At 52.7% G+C, this 21,720-nt stretch overlaps 2 protein-coding genes across 3 annotated transcripts in view; both read left to right on the forward strand.

The window, feature by feature from the left end:
• Positions 1–5,978, forward strand: part of SLC4A11 (solute carrier family 4 member 11) — a gene marked incomplete at its 5' end in the record, with an annotated part of 38,521 nt that extends 32,543 nt beyond the window's left edge. The window contains 3 exons of the mRNA XM_027906758.1: positions 443–638; positions 2,178–2,347; positions 5,761–5,978. Of these exons, the coding sequence (XP_027762559.1) occupies positions 443–638; positions 2,178–2,347; positions 5,761–5,824 (430 nt within the window). The remainder of the gene's footprint in view (positions 1–442; positions 639–2,177; positions 2,348–5,760) is intronic.
• An 11,825-nt stretch (positions 5,979–17,803) lies between these two features.
• The window catches only part of LOC114069750 (5-hydroxytryptamine receptor 7-like), a 10,205-nt gene continuing 6,288 nt past the window's right edge, over positions 17,804–21,720 (forward strand). Inside the window, exons 1-2 of one of the 2 annotated variants that reach the window (XM_027906759.1) lie at positions 17,804–17,897; positions 18,918–19,447. In XM_027906759.1, the coding sequence (XP_027762560.1) occupies positions 18,945–19,447 (503 nt within the window). In that variant the 5' untranslated portion in view covers positions 17,804–17,897; positions 18,918–18,944. Of the gene's footprint in view, positions 17,898–18,905; positions 19,448–21,720 lie in introns of those variants that run through there. The other variant, XM_027906760.1, reaches the window with a different exon arrangement.

A 21,720-nucleotide genomic window follows, 5' to 3' on the forward strand; every position in this document is an offset into this window, starting at 1 on the left:
TTCATTAGTTCCTGGAGAAACCAATGAGTTTTCTTTGGGATAGAAGCCAGTTGCATATGCACTGGGTAAATCCAGGGAAGGATTACTGCCCAGAAAGGGAATTCTTGCCTGGTTTGTTTTGGTTTGGTTTTTGTTTGTTTTGTTGGAGTTTTTTTTTTTTTTTTTTTGCATTGTGCTAAACAGAGGGCAGTTTAATTCAGGGCTGGGATCTGTGGAGCTCTGCAGGAGGGGAATTTGGCGTTTTTCCAGCTGCTGTGGATGAAGTGGCTGGCCTGGATCCAGCAGGGCTCTGCCTCCCCGGTGTCAGAAGTGCTGATCTCAGTGTGGTGGAGATGAGCTTCCCTTTCCCGAGTGGCACGTGTCCTCCACGGAGCAGGGAACAAACTTTCCAGGATTCTGGGGTGTTACCCTCCTCCCCTAATCCCTGTTTTCTCGCTCCCAGGATCGTGAGTGTGAAGGAGACGCGGCTGACGAGCCTGGTGGCGAATTTCTTGGTTGGGCTGTCGCTCCTGCTCCTGCCTTTCCCTCTCCAGTGGATCCCAAAGCCGGTCCTCTACGGCCTCTTCCTCTACATTGCCCTGACCTCCATTGATGGGAACCAGCTCTTTGAGAGGGTGGCTCTGCTGCTCAAGGAACAGGTATGGGGTGGGAACAGGTGGAATGGGAACACCAGCACCTGAGAGCCGCACTCCGAGCCTGAGCGCACCAACTCCGTGGGCTGTTCGTGACTTTTCCAACCCCCGCCGTTGATGTTTTCTGTCAGCTGCGGGGTATGTGCATTTAAAAAAACCATAGAAAATATTTAAAGCACAACGTCAGGAAAGGGTGAGCTTCTGATTTCCCCCGCAAAGCTTCGGGCGGGTAATTTTTTTGGCCGTGTTTCTCGCTTTCGTTTTGTATGAAACGCCACGAGGTGGGATTTTTAAACTCAAAACGAAATTACTTGCATTACTGAAACCTGTCTGATGTGGGGTTGAAAACAAACCTGGAAGATTTGTTTTCAAGCCCTCTCTGTTACAGGTGCTAAAAAAAAAAGGTGTTGGTTTTCAGTGTAGGAGGTACCTGGAGCAAGTCTCCAGCTCATCTTCTCTTATGTAACAAGGGTCAAGGGCTTAATAAGCCCAACATTCGGCTCTGCCTTCTCTGCTAATCTATCTTGATCTCTGATATTACATCCCAGAGGTTAAAACTGTGCAAGTTGGGTAAAGATTCCATTTGTCATGTCAATTTTTGAATGAGGGCTGAGCAGCTCCCGAGGCATGTGACTTGTTATTACTCCTGGGTTTTAGTGCAAATTACGTGTGGAATTTTCCGAGCTTCGGTTTGGAAAATTAAAAAAGTATTCTTGAATATGGAGATCTCCCTTTTCTGGAAGCCTTTTAATGAGTCATGGCACAATCTGAAACCCATGGAATCTGTACCAGTGCCAGCAGACAGTCGCTCATGCTCTTCATTGATGTATAGACAGTGAGTCAAAGCCTGTGCTCAGACATGAGCAAGGAACTGTCAAAAGAAAACCACCATATTTAGCCTATTAATGTCACTTTTCCCCCCTTTTATTCCTCAAAAATGAATAGCTTATGGGAGTGGAGAAAAAGCACTGGCAGTCTGAGCACAGCCCCTTCCTGCATCTCCCTGATCTCATCCCTTGCTCTTCCCCTAGTGGGGTTCAGCCAAGAGGTGGGAGCACCAGGGGCAAGGATGGAGCCTTATGAAGGCTCTAAAATCCACGAGGAGCTGGGTTGTAGGTGGAGAAACCCCCCCCAGCAGTGACAGCACCCGGGGTGCGTCTGCTCCCCATCACCCCCTGCACGTCCCCCAGGCCCTTCAGATGCTGCTGCAGAGCCCTGCCAATGCTCCTCGGGGGAATCTCATTACCTCACTTACCCAGCTATTACACTGCACTCCAGATGCTCCCAAAGGCACTCTTGGCTGGTGTGGTGTCTTTCCCTCTCCTGGTTCCCAGTGCCCAGTCATGCTCCGAGCGCTGCTGCCAGTGCTGTGGTTTGAGGCACTCAGGTTAACCCTTCAAACCCGTTGAACCCGCTCAGGGCCCTGCTGCTGCGTGCAAATCCACGGCTTCCCCTAAAACCCCACTGTCCCAAATCTTGGGCCACGTTCTCCTGTCACAACTCCAGGTCCCTGCGTGTCTGATGGTGTGGCTCTTCCCTCCCCAGACCGCGTATCCGCCGACCCATTACATCCGCAGAGTGCCCCAGAGGAAGATCCACTACTTCACCGGCCTGCAGGTCCTGCAGCTCCTCATCCTCTGCGGCTTTGGGATGTCCCCGCTGCCCTACATGAAGATGATCTTTCCCCTCATCATGATAGGGATGATCCCCATCAGGTATGAAGCTTGGCTTCCTTTTTTATTTTATTTTTTTTTTTTTTATTCTTTTCCGTGCTTTTTGTCTTCAGGTTTGGATTGCTGGAAGTCCAGGGAGAGGGGAAACGGTTGGAGCTGGGCCTGGTTTACCCTGGAGAGGAGACTGAGAGGGGATTTTGTCAATCCATTCAGATGTCTCCAAGGGGTGTCAGGGAATGGCACCAGAGTCCTTTTGGTGGTGCCCAGAGCATTAAGGAGCAGTGGCCACGAACTAAAACACAAGAAGCTCCACTTCAAAATGAGGAGGAACTCGTTTATGTTGAGGGTGGCAGAGCACTGGAACAGCTGCCTGGGGGAGGCTGTGGAGTCTCCCTGACATTCCAAACCCACCTGGACATGTTGTGTGTCACCTGTTCCAGGTGACCCTGCCTTGGCAGGGAGGGTGGGACTGGATGATCTCCAGAAGTCCCTTCCAACCCCATCTATCCTGTGACTGAAGCCTGGGGTTTCACTGAGAGTCATTCAAAGGCTTCTGGGCTGGGCAGGTGCTGCTCTTCCAGCTGCCCAAGAGGCAAAACCTCTCATTTTAATGCCTGATTTTTCCCCAGAAGCTTCAGTGTGAGCCTTCCCTCTGGGTGGTATTTGATAGTGTTCCTCATGGTGTTGCAATTTGATTTCCTCAGGCCAGTGCTCAGAGCAGAGCTGGAAACTCCTCTTAAGAGGAGCCCTTATCTCTTATCCATTGCTGGGATGACTTTGCAGACTTCCTGCCCTGCTGTAAAAGCCACTGCCAGTGATCAGTCAGGTCAAACTGGCCACATTTAGTCTTAACATGATCTTTAAAAGTGGAAGAGCACCACAGTGTCTTGAGTCTGGAGAGAGAATCGTTGAGAAACTTAACGAACTTCTTCCTCAGTGTTCATTAGCAGTGACTGCCCATCATCCTCCAGTTAAATCATTCATGCTCTCAATCCTTTGGGTGTAATGAGAGGCCATAATAAGATCTTGGAAGGAACAGATCTGTTTCCAGTCCACTGGATTATTTTTGGGCCAGCATGGCACACAGAGCTATCTGGTTGACTTTGAGCTTGCAGCCTCAGAGATCTTCTTCTCTCTGATCTCAAAGTTCAGGGCTGCCAGTGTGATAATCTCCCAAGGCAGCTGCTGTGTTGTTTTCCTTGGCTGGTAAATGGGGAGCCCAGTTTTTCCCAAAACAAAAGCAAATGTCAGAGCTACCATGGCTTTCAACAGGAGCAGGTTAGAGCTGTTTGAGCTGGGCTTTTAAAGATAAACAGCCTTGGAAAACACTGAATTTATTGTTCCTGGGGCAGGAGTCTCTCACCTGCCCTTCTCACTGGTGTTGCTTTGGGTGACCGGATCAGTGGCTGTAAATACTCCAGCACTGCACAGAGCTGGGCAATGGACTCTGGGGGGAACTGGAAGTTTCCATGCAAGGAAGCTCAGCACAGAAAAGAAAATGTGGGACACTCTTTGCTAAACAGTCAGTCCTTGGACATGGCATAACAAACTAAATTAGCGTGGAGAGAATTCACTGTTAAAGAGGCTGATTTCTGTAATAAGAGCAGGATAATGCAGTGGTGCAAATATATCTTCTTTTGAGGCAATAAGATTACCGCCGCCTCATCCTCTCTGTTTCTACCTCATTTCTCTTTCCAGAGCAGTTCTTTCCTGGGAGCTGGATAACCAGCCCTGCTGCTCAGGGGAAGATGCTGCTACCTGGCACAGCCCAGAAAGCTGCCCTTGGCTTTCCTTCCTCTCATTCCTTCTGCCTTCGTGCAGTTTCTGTGGCCTCCAGCCAAGAAGGCAGCACCGTGATCCATGAGCTCTGTAGTTAATGGCTTTTTTTTTCCCAAGGATTTGGCACTCTAAATGGATGAGACAGAGTAGAAGAAATTAAATATATTTCCCCTTTTTTTTTCTTTTTTTTTTTTTAAGAAGTGAGGGGAGGAAGAGGAGATGGGACATCAGCCAGAGAGGGGTCAAAGTCAAGAGTCAAACACAAATGAGTGAGATGTGACTTGGTGTCCCATCCAGAACACCAGCCATGTCTCCAAGCCCCATTTCCACCTGTCCAACGGCATTAGGCACATGATTTGCAGTGTCAGTGGTGAGGGACCACTGCTGTGCTCTTAATGGGGGAGATAATGAGAAACCATCGAAATCCATTATTGAGGTGGAAGAAAATGGGATCTCTGGGTATCCCCAGTTCCTGGCTTTGATCCAGAACTTTGGGATGACTAGTTTTTGGTTGCTGAGAGAAGGATCATCTTCTTCCCAAGCATTCTGTGGTGCTCATCTCTCCTCCCATGGCTGTCAAGCATTTCATTGTGTGATGGGTCTGTTTAAGGAGAATTCTGGTACTTGTCAGCAGTAGATAGTGTTTGGGGTCTCTTGCAGAACTAAACTGGCTTTCTGGTGATTTTTGCCTTATTTTAACAGCTGAGGAATAACTCCCTTGTTAAACAAGGGAAAGTGTCCCACTAAATATGCAGGAGGATTTAATGAAAGCAACTTCAGAGCACATTGTTACAGCACCACACCTTTGTCACCCAAATACACCCATTCTCGAGGATGTTCTTGCAAACAAATTTATAAAAAAAAAAAAAAAAAAAAAAAAAAAAAAAAAAAAAAAAAAAAAAAAAAAAAAAAAAAAAAAAAAAAAAAAAAAAAAAAAAAAAAAAAAAAAAAAAAAAACAAAACACCAAAAGTAAGGGAATCACTGTCTCCATGATCCAGTGGAGAGTCCAGCCTCCAGATGGGGATGGAGTCTTACCAGCAGCTGGAGAAATGCAAGTCGTGGCTCTCCTTGTTTCCTTGCCACGGTCACAAGTCTGGCTGATACATTTGGTGCTTCCCTAAAGACCAAAGCTTCTGGTTTATCTCTTAAAGCTTCATTGTGGTGACAGCTGCAAAGAGTGACTTGGTGTACCTGGATAACCTTTGTGTGCAGCTCTTTGAGAGCCAGGAAGTGATGAGGAAAAAAAAGTGGAAATTGGAAATAAATGGGGTTTTGTGGCAAAGCAACGCATCCATCTGCAAACTGGAGGCAGCAGGAAGGCACTACCTGTGTGCCCCAGCACAAACCAGGAGTAGTGGTACAATTTTGGCATCTTGAAGACTTTGGGGTGGCAGAGCGCTTTGGGAAGGCTGTTCTTCTCCTGTGAGGATGAGGATGTTCTCTTCCCCTGTCAGCTGAAAAGGAGGAGGCTCCTTCCAGAAGGAACTCTGCCCTGTTGTTCCTGTAAAAGCTGTATTTTCTTACAGCGTTGGTTGTTTTTGTTGTCCTCACATTTCTCCCCTTCAGCTGGGAGAGAATCTCATGGACAAACTCCACTGGGGGAGTCTTGGGGTGGACAAAAAAGGTGCTCCATGGCTACAAACAAGCACTGACCCTATTTGTGTTTCACCCCCAGGTATAACCTGCTCCCGAGGATCATCGAAGCCAAGTACCTGGATGCCATGGATGCAGAGCACTAAAGGGGGGGCCCTCCCCACGTGTGGAGCAGCAAGGACAGCCAGCCCTTTTGGAGCGGGAACAGGCGGCTTTCCCGAGGCGCAGGACAATCCCACGCACTTCTTTCCTTCCCCACTTTTCTCTCCGCTCTAACGCCTGTCAGAGACCACGGGAATGCCGGAGCCTTGGACTTGGCAGGACGATGCTCTTGGGAGCCGTGAGGCGAGCAGGCTTGATGGAAAACGCCGCTTCCCACATCCCAAACCCCGGGAACCCCGAAGATCAGCATGTCTGTACGGTTGGAGCGTGGATTCAGAGCTCACATCTGTTCCCTTCTTTTCAGGGTGGTGGGGGGGGAACTCTCTCTTTGTGTTATTTTTAATGCACCACATCCTATTCTTCCCAAAGGCTGAGGACACCAACTGACCCTTCTTTTTTTGCAGAGTGCCAGCCTTGTCCTGGCCCTTGAGTTTCAATTTCCCGTGCATCCAGTTATTCCCAAACGGGGTTTTCGGGGGTGGGAGGGCCTCGTGCTAAACCATTGATGGCAGGAGAGGTTTCTGGCCACTCTTCCAGGTTAGTGGGTTTGGACACAGCTGTGAAATGCACTCATACAATCCCCAGCTTTGGGTGAGTATTTTAATTCCTACAAAAGAGCTGGAAGCGTTGGGAGGTCGGGCTCTCGTGGCCATGCTGATGAAACCACAGCCGGGTCTGAGCTGTTTGGGAATTATTTCGGAAACCCAGAATTGTATTTTTGCACAACTGCAGCAATTTTGTTTTCCCTTGCACTCTCAGAGTCAGATTCTCGTCCCAGGGCAGTTGGGTTATGGTTGCATATACATATGTACAGGAGTGCCTATGTGTACATATATACAGATGGATTTGTGTATATATTTTGCATAGATATACAGACAGGGCCTGATCCTTTCCAAATATCCAAAGTGTTTTGTGCAGTCAGTGTTTCCCAAGATTGCACTTGTTCTCTGCTTCAGTGCTGCTTTTTCTCATTTTGAGAGATGGTCATTTTTTTTCTTTTCTTTTTTTTTTATTTTCCCCTTTGGAAGCTGCTCAGTTACTGGTTTTGTCCATGTGTTGCTTTTATTCAAAGGTGTTCCTTTGCTTCCTCCTCCCTGTGGCTTGAGACCTGTTCATCGTTCTGTCCTGATGCTCCAACATGTGAATTTCGCATTTAATTTCCATGTACAGAATGCAGTGAAAAGTTTTTTTTCCCCCCTCTCTCGCCTAATCAATATTTGTTGGTCATTTCACTGTCTCTGTTTTGTAGCTGATCTCCAGATTCCCCCCCTACACACACACACGCTCCCAGATGTTATGTTATATTATATTTCTGGATGAATCGAACTTCTGCTGTCTTTCATAATTTGGGCTTATTTAATTTTGCTTGTACTACGGTCAGGTTTGGTTTGGTTTTTGGTTTTTTTGGTTTTTTTTTTTGGAGTACTGTGAAGCAAGCTGCCCTTTGGTGTTTTCAGAGCTGCACGTCACAGGTCACGGGGTGGAGCCTTCAGAAAGTGGTGGGCCTGGATAACGACCCCTCAAAGCACTAGAAAAGGTGGGGGGGAAGGAGAGAAAAACAGAAAATGAAATGCAAATGTGTCAGCACGGAGAGGTGTTCCTCAGCAGTTGCTTGCACAGTAAATGGCGCAGAGTTTTTATCGGTGGGGGAGGTTCCTCCCACCCCACCCCGTAGTGAGGGAGGGTGTAAAGCTGTGCTGGAACTAAAACTATGCCAGGCTCAAACCGCTGAAGGTTTGGTGTATTTGCACTAAATTCGGGGGGTATTTGACCTCCGTGTAGCACTTCAAGCACGCGTGCAAAACCAAGTTATTTTGTTTTCTTACCAAACCTTTCCCCTTTGTGTTGATCCTGGATGGAGCAGGGCAGTGTGGGAGTGTTCCCAGGAGCGTGGCCGTGGTTTATGTATTATCCCTGAGGAATCCCAGGGAAGGCCCTCAGCTCAGCGAGCGGAACATCGACCACGTGTGATCTTAAAACCGTGACCTTCATGTGGCACCACGAGGGGCTGCTGAGGAGTCCCAGGGTCAGGAGGGGCCACCCCAGAGCGGGTAATTTGGCTCTGAGTCACCCCTGAGGATTGAGCTGGGGCTGTGTCTGACGGGGGGACAGGACAGCAGCACTGAACCCCTGCGTGGTTTCTGACGGCTCTTCTCGGTGTTTCCCGGCTCTTGAGTCACTTCAGGGCTGAGCTCACCGAGAGCTGTGAGTAGGAACAGGGGCAGACAGGACTGTGGAGGTGCTGAGAGCGTGTCTGATCTCCAGTCAGCGGAAGAAGGGCAGGTGACAGCCAGCAGCTCGGGACCTGTCGGGAGGCAGGGAGTGCAAAAGGCTCGATGAGGCTGAAGGAACGCAGTTTTTCCCCCACAGATGTCAAAAGATTTAACCAGAGCTACCATCACAAGCGTCATCCTGTGGTGGAGTAAAAGCTGTAAAACAACACGTGCCCTGGGGGTGAATTTGTGGTGTCTTTCCTTCCCCCGTGGAGAGCAAAGTCACCTTGTGGGGTGGTTTAAACCCTGTTTTGGATGCTGGAGCCAGAGGAAGGAGGGGATGTGCCCGTGGGGATGTGGCTTTGGTCCCTGCAAGTCTTGAGTTTCGAGATGTGCCTTGCACTCCCCACTTAAAGGACCAAACCCACCCCCGTTAAAGCCTCCTTGGAAGCCCCACTTTCAGATGGTGTCAAGTGTTGCCGAGATAGTGGAAAATGCAGGTGGCAGGGAGGGTTAAATACCCATCACAGCCCTTGTTTGTGTCTTTTTGTTTTGTTTTTACCGGTGTGACTTCAGTGTTTGTGTTTTCTTTGTAGCAGCACTAGGGTTCTGTTTTGCAGGGTTTTCATTCTACAGGGGCCAAAAAAAAAAAAAAAAAAAAATCAACTGATGGGAAATGGGCACAATTTGGGAGGGGGGGGTGGAATTGTGCTGGCTTGGACTGGTCAAACATTTGGACCCATTTCTCCAATAGATGGGTAGAAAAGGGAGATGTGTGGAGGCTTCTTGTCTCCTGAGGGGTTGTCATGACCCTGCAGAGGATTATTTTTTTTTTTTTTTCATGCCTTTTCTCTTCTCGTTTGCTTCTGGTTTTGCTGACTCAAAGTGCAGGCGTTTCCAGGAAGTGGGCTGACCAGGGAAGGAGGGTTTGTTCAGAGTTGATTCAACTACTTTAATACTTCTGTGAAGGTTGAGACAATTAGAATGTAAAAGAAGTTTTATTATAAGCTCTTTATATACGCACAATGCTCTGTGTTAACTGTTGCCAAAGAACTGGGCCGGAGGGATGAGCTGCTGGGAGAGCCCACGGTGTTCCCCTGGGACCACAAAGGTAGGGAAAAGCTGCTGGGACGAGTGGATTTGTGGGAGTTACTTTTTGACAGCTGCCAAAACGATCAGAAACTGGGGGGTGGGGGGTGTGGGCGGGGAGGAGAATAAAATTCTGCTCTCCAACGTTGTGGTTTTTGATCCTTGCGTTGAATGTAGGAGCGAGAATGAGCTTGACAATTAAAGTTGGATTTGTACCTGAACGGTTCCCTTGGTCTGAGACTTATTTTGTGTTGCCTTCAAAAATAATCTTGACGTGCTCTGTATGGAAATGGATGTGTTTTCCCCATGTAAATTGAGGGAGGTTGGTGAAAACACGGAGTGCTGAACAAGCAGGGCAGCACTTTGGGGATTGCTTGGGAAGCGAATCTGACAACTCTACCAGCAACAACCCCCAGACTCCCAGGAGTCAACATGTGAAGCTGTTAATAAATGTCAAGCTCTGCTTGGACACGCATCAGTGCCCTGCTGTGAAAGGGTGGGGATGGAGTGAAGGAATTCATTCAGCTGGTTTCCTGCTGGAATGCTCCCGAGATGAGCCCCACAATGACTGTGTGGGATGTGACACCTCTTCCCAGTGAGCTGTGAGATCTGGAAGATGGTCACACTGGGGTGGTACTGCAGGTCAGAGGGTCCTCCCCTGTTTTTCCCCACTCTGTGTCCCTCCAAGCATCTCCACCATCGCTGGCACAGGTTCATGTTCCTCCTCGATCAAGCTCTTTTTTTTTTATTGTTTATTGCATTCTGAGTCTGCCCTTTGGAGCGTTTTACCTGCCTGGAAGTCTGAAGGGCAGAACCAGGCTCGGCTCGAGCTCCTCTCTCGTGTCTGTTCCCCCCCTGAACCTGAGCTCAGAGCCATTTGCTGTCATCTCCTGACCTGCCTCTGGAAGCTGGCTCTGGAATCTCCACCGTGGAAACGCTGCCCAGGTGCCAGGTGGGGAATTTTTCTCTGGAGAGCTTGAGCAAGAGCCTGGCAGTGGCAGCTCCTTGGGGCTGGCTTTGCCATCCTAAGGAATTCTGCAGGAAGAGCAGACAGAGGAGGGAGTTGCTGGAGCCCATGGAAACACGAATTAGCACTTTTTTTCCTCTTTACAGCTTCTGTGTGTTTTCCTCTCCCACCCCAAGACAATCCCTGGCTGTGTCTCTCAACACAAAGCGCTGCCTGAGCTCGGAGGAGTCGCTTGGCCCTGTTCTGCTGTCACATTAAATATTTAAGAGCCTGTCCTGCCTTCTGCTCCCCATCTGCATCCCTGCTGCAGGGAGCTGCTGCCTTGCAGGGCTGGAGGATGCACCTCATTGCAAGAAGCCAGCAGGGCCCCTTCTGTGCCCACAGGTGGGGAGGGGGGCAAAACGCAAGGAGCTGGAAAAAAAAAACAGCTTGCAATTAAATTCTCTCCCTCCTGAGCTGAGCTGTGCTGGCACTTCTCAGCATTTAAAAAAAAAAAAAAAAAAAAAGGAAATAAAAAAGAACACTCTGGCAGTGAAGAATCTGCGTGATGTGGAGATTGCAGAAAATCATATTGAATTCAGCAGGTGGGGAAACGGTGTCGGTGCTGGGAGCGGTTCTCCCTCTGCCCATCAGCAACAATGGGTGTCTTAGTGTGCCTTTTTTTAGGCAAGTTTGACTCTTTGGGAGTTGTGTTGGTCACCTCTCTGTTATGTGAAGCATCACCTGATTCTCAAATTTGGGACCGATGGCACAGATTTCAAACTGCAGCCCCAGGTGAGTCCCAGCCCACGCAGTAAACAGGATTTTAAGGGATTCATGGAATCACAGAAGGGGTTGGGTTGGGAAGGACCTTCAGGATCATCCAGTTCCCAACCCCGTGCCGTGGGCAGGGACACCTTTCACTCTCCCTGGTTGTTCTAGCCTGGCCTTGGACACTTCCAGGGATCCAGGGGCAGCCACAGCTTCTCTGCCCAACCTGTGCCAGGAATGTTTTGGGTGAGGGAAAGCCCCTGATCCTGTTCAGGGAGACCTGGATACTGCACTTCCTAAGTCTCCTCTCCCTAGTGCTGATTTTCCAGGGAATGATTTCTTTGGATAAGAGTTGCCTGCAGCCAGGGAGGGGAGGGAGGGAGAGGGAATTCCCTTATTGTACAAGGAAGCTCCGTGTTTAAAACCAAAATAAAGAGAAAATCTGCTGTTTATATATTTCTACTTTGTGCCTAATCAGTGTCTTTTTGTTTAAACCAAAGCTTCCAGCTTTGGACTTCCCTCCCCGTGCAGAGTTTGAATTTCCCTGGGGATATTTGTGTCATTCCAAACACTTGGAGTGTTTGAGGATCTCAGCTGTGGGTGCAAGGAACACACAACTTACTTGTGGGAGGCTGGGGAGCCAAAAAATGGATTGTTTAATCGTTTAATAGGGAAGGGTAAGAAATAATTGCTCCTTGTACCTGACGTGGTGCATCCTGAGAGCAGCTGGAGCTGGCTCTGACTTCCTTGGCATCCTCCAACCCAGAGAGGAGCCCTGCAGACCTGTTCCTTGTCTCCAGCCCCTGAATCTCCCCAGGCCCTCTGGAATTCCTCTCCCAGCTCTGGTCTCCATCAGGAGGAGCTGCCCCCCAAGCAAAGGTTGGTGATCCTCATATAAATATGTATATATAAAATAATAAAATATACATGGAAAATAGCAGGCCAAAGGGGGAGGCAGCCTGTGTGGTGCTGACCTTGGGGGGCTGCAGAGCACGTGGGCAGCCTCAGATTTTTGGGCTGGGGGGTGTTCCATGCCCGGCCAGGGGGGCTGTTGGGACGTGCCCGTCCCCGGGGCAGGGCAGGAGCGCTCAGGTTGTGTTTGCTGCACCAGTCTCGTACCACCCCGGGGAGAAGAGAGGAGAAATGGGCTCGGGGGAGGCTCAGGAGCTGTTCTTGCAGCTCTCTGTTGCTCTTGCAGGGTGGCTGGAGAGCTGGAGCGTGTCCTATCCGAGGCTATTCCCTCCTGGACGTGCTGGAGACCCCGAAGCCAGGATGGAATTGTCGGTAAGAAGTGGCTGTGCCCCCTCAGACGGAGCCTCCTGGGAGATGTGGGGTCACCTGGAGGTCCGTGGTGCCCCTGTGGGATCTGCCTTCCTCCCCTCCAGGAGGGTCCCTCCCCCAGGTCGCTGCTTGGAGCCCAGGGATAGCCTTGGAAAGCTGGGAATGCTGTGCAGCACCGTGGGGGCTGCAGGGAGGTGGAACCGGGGGCTCGGGGCTGCACCGGGACTGGGAACACGCAGGAATCCAGCAAACCCCCCTGGGGGGATGCTGAGGAGCGGGAAAGAGGTGTTTGTCACCTTCTGGATGTCACTGAGTGGAATTTTAGCGGATGAGCGTCTGCCTGGCAGGGAGATCACCCTGCGAGGTGCCAAGCGCCCCCAGTTTGAAGCAGATTTCCAACAATAGTTGGTCTAAACGGCGGCGCCGTTTGGTGCAGATTGGAGCTGGAGAAGGAAAGGGTCAGATCGGGACGCGTTTCCCCCCACCGCGTCCTTCCTTCCCCACCGGGACACTCAGGGGAAGCTCTGCCAGGAGCTTTGCGGGAGGACCGAAATGTGCGTTGGCCACAAATTACATGGATAAACCGTTCCAAGAGGAGCCAGGCCCCGGGAGGGTGGGCTGGGAGGGCTGCCCTGTGCCGTGGCTTGGTGTGGAAGGCACGGGAAAAAAAAGTTGTTTAGGGTGGCTGCCTCTTCAAGCCGCTCTGGGTTCATCAGAAGGTTTCCCTGCTCGACAATCCTGCGTCGGTTTAAACTGAGAAGGGGGTTGGGATATTCCTCCCTGCGCTTCCCAGCCCTAAAAAGGACTGAACTGTCTCTCTGGAGTGTTCCAGGTCTGTCAGGGCCCCAGGATGTGCCACTGCAGCAGAGCTGGTGAGAAGGAACCCCTTAACCCCTGTCCCCTGCGTTTTGGGGGGGATCAGGAACCCAGAGATGGACCAGAAGAGAAGGCAGCAGAAAATGCTGCAGCCAACAGAGGGTCAGATACCTGAAGTTTTTAGTGTAAGAGCCAAAAAAAAAAAAAAAAAAGCCACAAATTGAAGCTTATTTATTTATGTTTGGAGTGAGGGGTTTGTGGTCGTTCTCTGGGCAGCACTTGGCATCCCTGAGCCCTCCCGGGCACCGAAACCCCGCTGTTTTCCGGCGGGGATTTAATGTGCTGAGAGCAGGTGCCATCTAGGGGACAGACAGCAGAAGACAAGGATGGGGTTTCACTCCCAAACCTGCAGTTTTGGCTCCGCCGCACCAACCCACCCGCAAGCCCAGGGGCTTTGGCGCCGAGCACGGAGAAACCCAGGCTCAAAATGAGGAGTTTGGCTGGATTCCTGCTCGGCCAGCCCCGAATGCTGAGCAGAAAGCGTAAATCACGGCATGGTTGGGGTCGGAAGGGACATTAAAGCCCACCCAGTCCCACTTCTAGCCACGGGCAGGGACACCTTCCACGAGCCCAGGCTGCTCCAAGCCCCGTCCAACCTGGCCTTGGACACTTCCAAAACATCTTCCTTCGTGCAGCAACTGCTGTCCAAAGCCACGGACCAGAGAAATCCTCAGGGAAGGTTTCTCTTCAGCACTGAAATCACGGGTGGGATGGAGCGCTGTGAGCTCGGGCTCTGTAGGCACAGGTCACCTTTCCAGCTCCAGGTTGGCCACGATGTGCTGCAGCAACCTTCCCTTCTCCTGCTGCTCTCCAGGGGGATGTGTCCTGCTGGCTTTTAAAGAGAGGTTTTGGCCAGAAGTCCTTGCTCCTCATTACCCACTTGTCTCCCTCACAAGTGCCACATCCACAGGGATTTGAAATCCCTCCAGGGATGGGGATCCACCCCTGCCCTGGGCAGCTGTGCCAGGGATGGACAGCCCTTTTTGTGAAGGAATTTTCCCCAATATCCAACCCAAACCTCCCCTGGCACAGCTGGAGGCCGTTCCCTCTCCTCCTGTCCCTTGTTCCCTGGGAGCAGAGCCCTAATGAGACCAGCTCATTAATAAAACTCTGGCAGATGGGTGACTACAGGTGTGAGCCAGAGCTGCAGGGCCCAAGGGCTTGTGTAGGAAACTTCAGCTCAATCACTCATTTCTCACCTTTTCCTCTCCTATTTCAGGTTTTTGGGTTTTTTTTTTCACCGACTTCATCATTCCCCCGCCTTGGAAATCCTTTTGGCACCACAGGAGGAGCTGCAGACCAAAAGTTTCCTGTCAGGGGCTTCTCTCCCCTCCACCTCATCCCCAAAATGTCCTTCCTGCTTATCCCCATCCTCCCCTGGGACAACCCCCGCTGTGCAGGACGTCGGGATGAAGGAGCCAGCACGTCTTGCCCTGGATTTATCTGCGGGGGGGATGCACAGAGAAAACTCCTCGAGAGCCCTCCCAGGGAACCAAACGTTGCGATTTCAGCACCCAAAGCTGCCTGTTGTCCGTGCAGACTCCAGCAGAGGGAGCGTGGCTGCCTGGAACGGCGTTGAAACCCTCTGCTCGTCGGCAAATCCTCCTTTTGCAGATGAACTGTCAGGATGTCTCCTCCGGATGGCGTTTTCCGGTGACATTTCCAATTGCTCCCCCATCTGCTCCAACGGCAAAACGTATGGGGAGCCTTTATAAATAACTGAAAACGTTAATTTTATGATTTTATATATTTTTTTTCTATTTTAGGGAGGTGCAGTAAATAGAAAAACCGAAAACCCAACTCAGAGCTTTAAGTCACAGGTAAATCTTTAAATTATCCGTGCTGGCTTGGCTTTTCCTTTCATGGGAACGGGATTTTGGGCAGAAAGCCCTTTGCTGGTTGGATCCTTGGGGTGAAATCCTTTGGCTGCTGATGTCACCGCTGTGGGGTGGGAAGCCAAAGGGATGGGAGGATGCAGGAAAGGTCACCTGGGCTGAGGATTTCACACCAGGGAATAGGGACAGGGAAGTGTCCAAGGTCAGGTGGGACTGGCCTTGGAGCAGCCTGGGCTGGTGGAAGGTGTCCCTGCCCATGGCTGGGGAACAAGATGAGCTTTCAAATCACTTCCAACCCCAACCATTCAGTGATTCTGCGAGATCTTGTTCTGGTCCAGCCAAAACTGTTCCGCTTAAATGCCATAATTTCTTATTTGGGGTCTCTCCTGTTGTTCTTTTTAAAATCCCAGGTTGGTTTTTGAGGGCCGTGTGTGGTTCCTGAAAACAGGGAGAGGCAGAGGGGCCTTGGAGTTGATGAGATCTCCCAAAATTTGCATATTAATAACTGTGCCTGTTACCCCGCCATCAGACTTAATAGGGCGTCATATTAACAATTAATTGTTAATAAAAGAGCCACTTTGTGGTCACTGGTACACGGGAATGGTGTAATGTGTCTGGTGGAGAACAGTGGGAGGGCTTTGCTCCCCCCTCCCCTGCTGCAGATGGAGGGGGAAGCTTTTTGGTTTTTTTTTTCCTGTGCCTTCTGCTCCTCCAGCTTTATTTTGGAGGACAGTTTTCCTTGGGGTTCATCCCTCTGGCCCCAGCAACGTCCCTGCTCCTCCAATTCCGTGCTCCAGTCCCCTCAGCCAAAGGAAGAAAGCTCCAGTTCGTGGCTGAGCCACTGGCCATTTCCTCCCCTAATTGCCATTAAATGCAATTAGTGCTTCCCAGTGCCCCAGAAACAAGTGTCTTAGCAAGGTCACCGTGGCCTGTGGCTGCAGAAATGCTGCACCGAGGGTTTCAGCCGGAAAAAATAATCATCATTCGAATTCTTTCTTCGCACAAAAATCGGCATTTTCCCTTCTGTCCTCCCAGAAAATCAGAGAACGTGCCCTTACAGTGCGTGTCCCAAGAGCTGGCAGGGGCTTTCTGCCTGTCTTTGCAGGAATTCTGTTGCTCCCCAAGTTATGAGAGCAGCTCATTCCCCTGGAAAACTGGGGGGAAAAAAACCCCTCCTGGAGACCCACAGGAGGTTTCAAAGGGAGAAGCTGTGTGGGTTGTATCCTACAGAACCGGGGCTGGGATGGGGATCTGAGGGGATTAATGCTGCTCCCACCTCAGATCCTTCTTCCAACCCCTCTCCCAGGAGGGAGGAGGGCAGGAATTTGAAGCTCGGGCAAAGATTGATTGTCTCCCTGGAATTCTCCCGGCATCTGGCCACGGGCTGCCTAAGCTGGTCCTTAGGGGGTGCTTTTCTTCTGGGGTGAGTTTGTCCGGGCTTTTGAGGCTGCAGAACCCTTCATTCCTGCCGCGGGGAATTCTGCGGATCCCCTTTTCTCCCCTGGAAAGGCGGGATGGATTTGCCCGCCAAACATCGGCTGAAGGTCTGAAAAGCTCCCGGTCCCCAGGACCGTGCAGGGACCGGGGTTTGCAGGTTTGCATCGGTCCCATCCCACCTTGGCACGTCACTGCTCTTGAGGGGCTGGGAAAAAAAAACAACAAACACCAAACAACCCACCTGTAATGGAAAAAGATAAAAAAACCCGGGAGCTCCAGCACGTCCTGCCCTGGTGAGGAAGCTATTTTCGCCATCCTCCCACGCACGCTGCGAAGCTCGAGCAGCGAAAGAGAAACCCCGGCGTTAAGTACAGCCTGAACAGCCCTGTTTTAGCTCCCCGGCGCTCCCCTTGCACATGGACCTTTTTTCCGGGAACATCTGCCCTAAAAATCCCTGGGGAGTGGCACCGGCTCTGACCGGAGGTGATGCAGGGCTTGGGCACCGCCGAGATTTAAAGGTGTTTTTTCCCACCGTCAGCCCTCCACGCTGCCCCCAGGAGGGCCAGAGGGTGCCAGGGTGTTGGCACAGTCATGGGATGGGCGAGGGAGCTGCTGGCACCGAAGATGAGATTCCCGTCTTGCTCCTGAAGTGCTTAGCACCCGGCAGAGCAGCGGGAATCGCTTCCCGAGCCTCCAAACAGCTCCAGAGCCGCCTGCCTGCACCTCCCCCGTCCGAATTCCAGCATCCCAAGCCCCACACTGTCCATGCCCTCCAGGACATTCCCGAGGGAACTGCCCTTAGGAGCAACCAGTGCAGGAGATGTCTCTGCTCCTCATCTTCCACCCCGGGAGGAGCAAAGAGCGCCCTGTCTGGTGCCCTGGGCTGAATCACCGGAGCGATCCCCCCTCCAAAGTGTCCATGAAACACTCGGTGGAGAGGGAGGGGGATGTGGATCTTTGCACGTTGTTGCCTGGTTGGTGTGTAGTCCTCGTTTCCATGTTCCCAGGGTAAGGGAAAGGCTCATCTTCAGGGATCTGCCTCTCCCTGGCTGTTCGCGGAGCTGAATGAATGCGGGACCTGCCACGCGCAGGAGGGGGTGGGAAAACACATGGAATGGGGAAAGAAACCCTCTCCTGCAAAATAATCGTTAAAAAAAAAAAAAAAATCATGGGAAAGGGGGGTGCTCGGGAAACAGCCTTTCCCCGTCCCTCCTGCTTGCTGGGATCCAGGCTGCTCCTCCTGCCTCGCCGCCTTCAGAGGCATCTCCTCAACTTCCAGCCTTTCCCTCCAGATCCTCACTGGTTTCCCTCCCTCTCTCTCTCCCTCCCATCGCTGCAGGATCCAGCCCGGATCCCCCCCCCCCCCCCCCCCCCCCCCCCCCCCCCCCCCCCCCCCCCCCCCCGCCCTTCCCGCTCTTTGCTCCTCCCTGGGGCTCGGAAGGAGCCGGGGACCATCTGGGTCCCTGCCCGGCAGAGGGAGGGGAGGGCGGGAGGAGGGACCGGCGAGGCGGGGAGGGGACAAGGATGCTCCGGGGGTGGCTCTTTGCTTCCTCGCCTGCCCGGAGCTCGCAGGGGCTCGCCTGGAGGATGTCTCACCCCCTCGGCACAGGTGACTCTGGGACCCCCATCACCCCAACCTCGGGTGGGATGCAAAAAGGGGAGGAGGGGGTTGCAATCCGGCTTCGATTGAAACAAAACTTCGGAGGGTCGTGGGGGGGGGGAGGGGAATGGGGTTTGAAACAAAAACCAACCAGCAAACAAAAAAGAAGGATGCAGGTTGTGCGTGATGCTCACAGCCCCGCACGGGGGTGAGCCCTGCCCCGAAGTTTCCTTGTGGACGGCCGGGAAATACTTCCAGGGGTGCATTCCCGGGTGGCAGCTGCTCTCTCTCCCTGTATCCCTGCTGTGCGCGGTGGCGATGCTCAGGCTCCGGGAATGAGCTGTGGATGTGGACTGCGCGTGGTACCCGGGGGGGAGCTGCTTGTGACGGATCCGCAGCTCCCCACGGCGCTCCCGTGCCCGTGGATGGCTCCGTGTGGCCGCGCCATGCCATGTGCGTGGATCTGCAGTCCCGGCTTTGAAGTTTGTGTGTGACACCAGCGGTAGATGCAGCCGGCGGGGTGTGTGTGTGGGTTTGGGTGTGCGTGGATGTGCCCACATTCGTGGCTGTGACTTGTGCTGTCGCATTAAACCCCCCCCACGATATCCACGTAGGAGACCGCGCGTGTGGCTGCCAGGGATTAAATGTATGGATGCAGAGGAGAAGTGCAAGCCCGGCAGCGCAGCTCGGCGGTGGCACACAAATCCACGGGCAAGCTCCCGCCCTTGCCTCCCCGGGAAAAAAAGCACGGGGAATGACCGGGGAGATGCCGCAGGCGGGTTGTGCTCCTTTCAAAGTGGAGGGGAGCCTTCTCCAAGCCTCCCCCGGCAAACCGCGCGTCTTTAGGGAGACTTGGGAAGCGGCTCCTTGCTGAGCACGTGAGATCCAGCCGCAGCTTCGGCAGGCGAGAGCCTGGGAGGTGGAAGGGGAGGGAGAGGCGAGGGCGGTGGTGGTGGTGGTGGTGAGGAGAGAATATTTTGTTTTCTCAGCGCGTTTGTGACAAAATGCTCTGGTTTGTGCTTGCTGGAGGTGCCGCTGCCGGGGCGAGTTCAGAGCATGCTGCTGAGGGCCACCCCCAGGAGGTTCCTGGAGCAGCACCTTCTCTTCGTGGAGAGCGCAGAGCGGCAGCGCCCGGCTCGGGAATCGCTCCCGAATCCATTCATGACTGAGGAACCCCCGGCCGAGCCGGACCTGCCCCGCTCCAACCTGACCAACGCGACGGACTGCGGCGAGGAGATCCTGCTCTATGGGGACACCGAGAAGATCGTCATCGGGGCCGTGCTCTCCATCATCATCCTCATGACCATCGCCGGCAACGGGCTCGTCATCATCTCCGTGTGCATCGTCAAGAAGCTCCGCCAGCCCTCCAACTACCTGGTGGTGTCCCTGGCGGCCGCCGACCTGTCGGTGGCCTTCGCCGTCATGCCCTTCGTCACCATCACGGACCTGGTGGGGGGGGAGTGGCTCTTTGGGAAGGTGTTTTGCAACGTGTTCATCGCCATGGACGTCATGTGCTGCACGGCCTCCATCATGACCTTGTGCATCATCAGCGTGGACAGGTAAGGGGGGCGACGAGGCACCCGTGGGGGGGTCACCGGGCTCCAGAACGGGGGTGTTGCTGGAGGCTGAGGGATGCTGGAAGGGTTCCTGGGTGGATTAGTGTTCCTGTGTGTGTTTTCCAAGTGGCTTTTTCGATAGGAATTCGGGGCCTCAGGATCTTTGGAAGAACCTGGGCTCACAGGGGCCTTTCTGTAGGAACTCAGTGGCTCAGTCCCTCTGGAAGAGCTGGGCTCACAGGTGGTTTCTTTAAGTAACTTCCCCAAGTTACTTCCGTGTCTTCCCCCTTTAGGCAGCTGCTTCACGTTGTTCTTCCTTGGCTTGAGGAACAGCTCCTGTGGGATAGACCCACCTGACCTTCTCAGTGGACCATAAAACTATTCAAGAAAGCAAAAAAAAACCCCACCCAACCCCAGATGCACTTTGAGAATCCAGGTTCCAGGGCTGCTGGAGCCAGTCCTGTGGGATGCTCTGCTGCTCCCTGGACCTGTGCCTGGGCTGAGGACGTCAGCAACTCCCCCCTGCCACCCAGCCCATCCCAAACTGGGGGTTAGCCCAGTGAGTGCATTTGTGAGGGTTTTCTGGCTTCAGCTCCCACACCCAGGGCTGGGAGGGGAAGGCTGGGCCCTCCTGGCAAACTGGCAAGGCTCGGGCAAGTCAGCACCTTGTGGGTCTAATTATAGCAGCCCAGCCTGCGTCACGAGGGCCACGGCGCTGCCGAGCCGGGGGGCCAGGCCTGACGTGGGCTGGCACTGTCAGGGGGTCAGCCTGGGTTTATCTGGCCCTGCTGAGCTGGGCTGGCTTGTGACAGCGGCTCAGGGATGGGCCACGTGCCACGAGGTGTCCCTCCAGCCGTGCCACCTCCCCGGTCACCTCCCCAGGTGTGAGAAAGGGTGACGAAGCAGAAAGGGCAGAGCGAGTCCTGCTGCTCGGTGGCACCCCTGGTGAGGTGACAGCAAACCCTGCTGGGGAGCCCTCACTGCCAGCAGGCACTGCCAGCAGGCACTGCTCCCCTGAGACCTCCCCTTTGCCCCATGGCTCTGAGCAGCCCCGAGCTGCTGGCACAGAGCAAAACCCCTGCCAGGCCACTGCAAGGTCCAGCTCTTCTGCTGAACTCGCTTTATTTTAATAAAAGGCCTTTTGGAAAAAAAAAAAAAAAAAGCAGGTGCATTCTGAGCTGAGAGAAGCCTGACTGTGTTGGAGGGAAGGGATTAAATGCAGGAATGAAATATGGGAATGCTTCCTCCTGATGGGTGAGGAGCAGGGAGGCAGCTACACACTCATCGCATTGGCTTTGCTTTAAAAATTTCCTCTTCCTTTCCCCTTTCCCTTTTCCTCTTTCCCCTTTCCCCTTTCCCCTTTCCCCTTTCCCTTTTCCCCTCCCTCTTTCCCTTGGCTAAGGATGTCAGCAACTCCCTCCACTCCATCTGAAGTCCTCAAAACCCCTGGTTTATCCCAGTACATATATTCCCTTTCCCTTTCCTTTCTTTCCCTTTCCATTCCCTTTCTGTTCCCTTTCCTTTCCCTTTGCCTTTTCTTCTTCCCTTCCTGTTTCCTTCCTCTTCCCCTTCCCTTCCCCTCCTTTCCCAACCAAACAATCCCATCCCATCTCACCCCATCCCTTGGAGAAAGACTCCTCTGAACACACAGGCAAATAGGAACTGATCTTTCCCCAAAATCATTGCATTTGATTCCTCCCATCCATCACATCTCCCCTTCCCAGTGTCACTGTTCCTGTGAGCAGATCCCTATCCAAGGATTGATGTCAGTGGTGGATTGATGTCAGTTTGTCTTTTCCCATTAAACTGGGAGTGGGCAGGAGGTTTCTGGGGACACCACTCGTGCCAGGGCTGATTCCTGGGGCGGGGGAAAGGCAGCAGGGAGGAAACTGCTCCGTGTAGGATGGGCAGGAATTGCACAGAGGAAACCCCTGGATTAAATGGGAGCAGCCCTGGGACTGCTCTAAGCTGCACTCACAGGTGGTACAGCCAGGGGGGATCCCTGTAAACTGGGAGACAAGATCCTATTCCTGCCTCACAGGGTGCTCAGACACCTCCTCCTCCTCCTCTCTGCTGCACCTCTGCCAGGCAAACCCCACCCCAACCCTTCCCTTTCCCTTTCCCAGAGGGGAAAAATCCTTTTGGGATGTCAGAGAGGAAAAGGGAGCTGCAGCAAAGGAAAGGATGGATGGAAGCACCAGGTGGTTTCAGGCCAGGGTGAGGGAGGAGAACCCTGGGTCACAAGGGGCTGCCCCAGAGCCTGAAAATTCTGGCCC

Source organism: Empidonax traillii, unplaced genomic scaffold (genome assembly GCF_003031625.1).
Source record: "Empidonax traillii isolate 1590-97213 ecotype Southwest subspecies unplaced genomic scaffold, ASM303162v1 scaffold1353:size134171, whole genome shotgun sequence".
NCBI classification, from domain to species: Eukaryota; Metazoa; Chordata; class Aves; order Passeriformes; family Tyrannidae; genus Empidonax; species Empidonax traillii.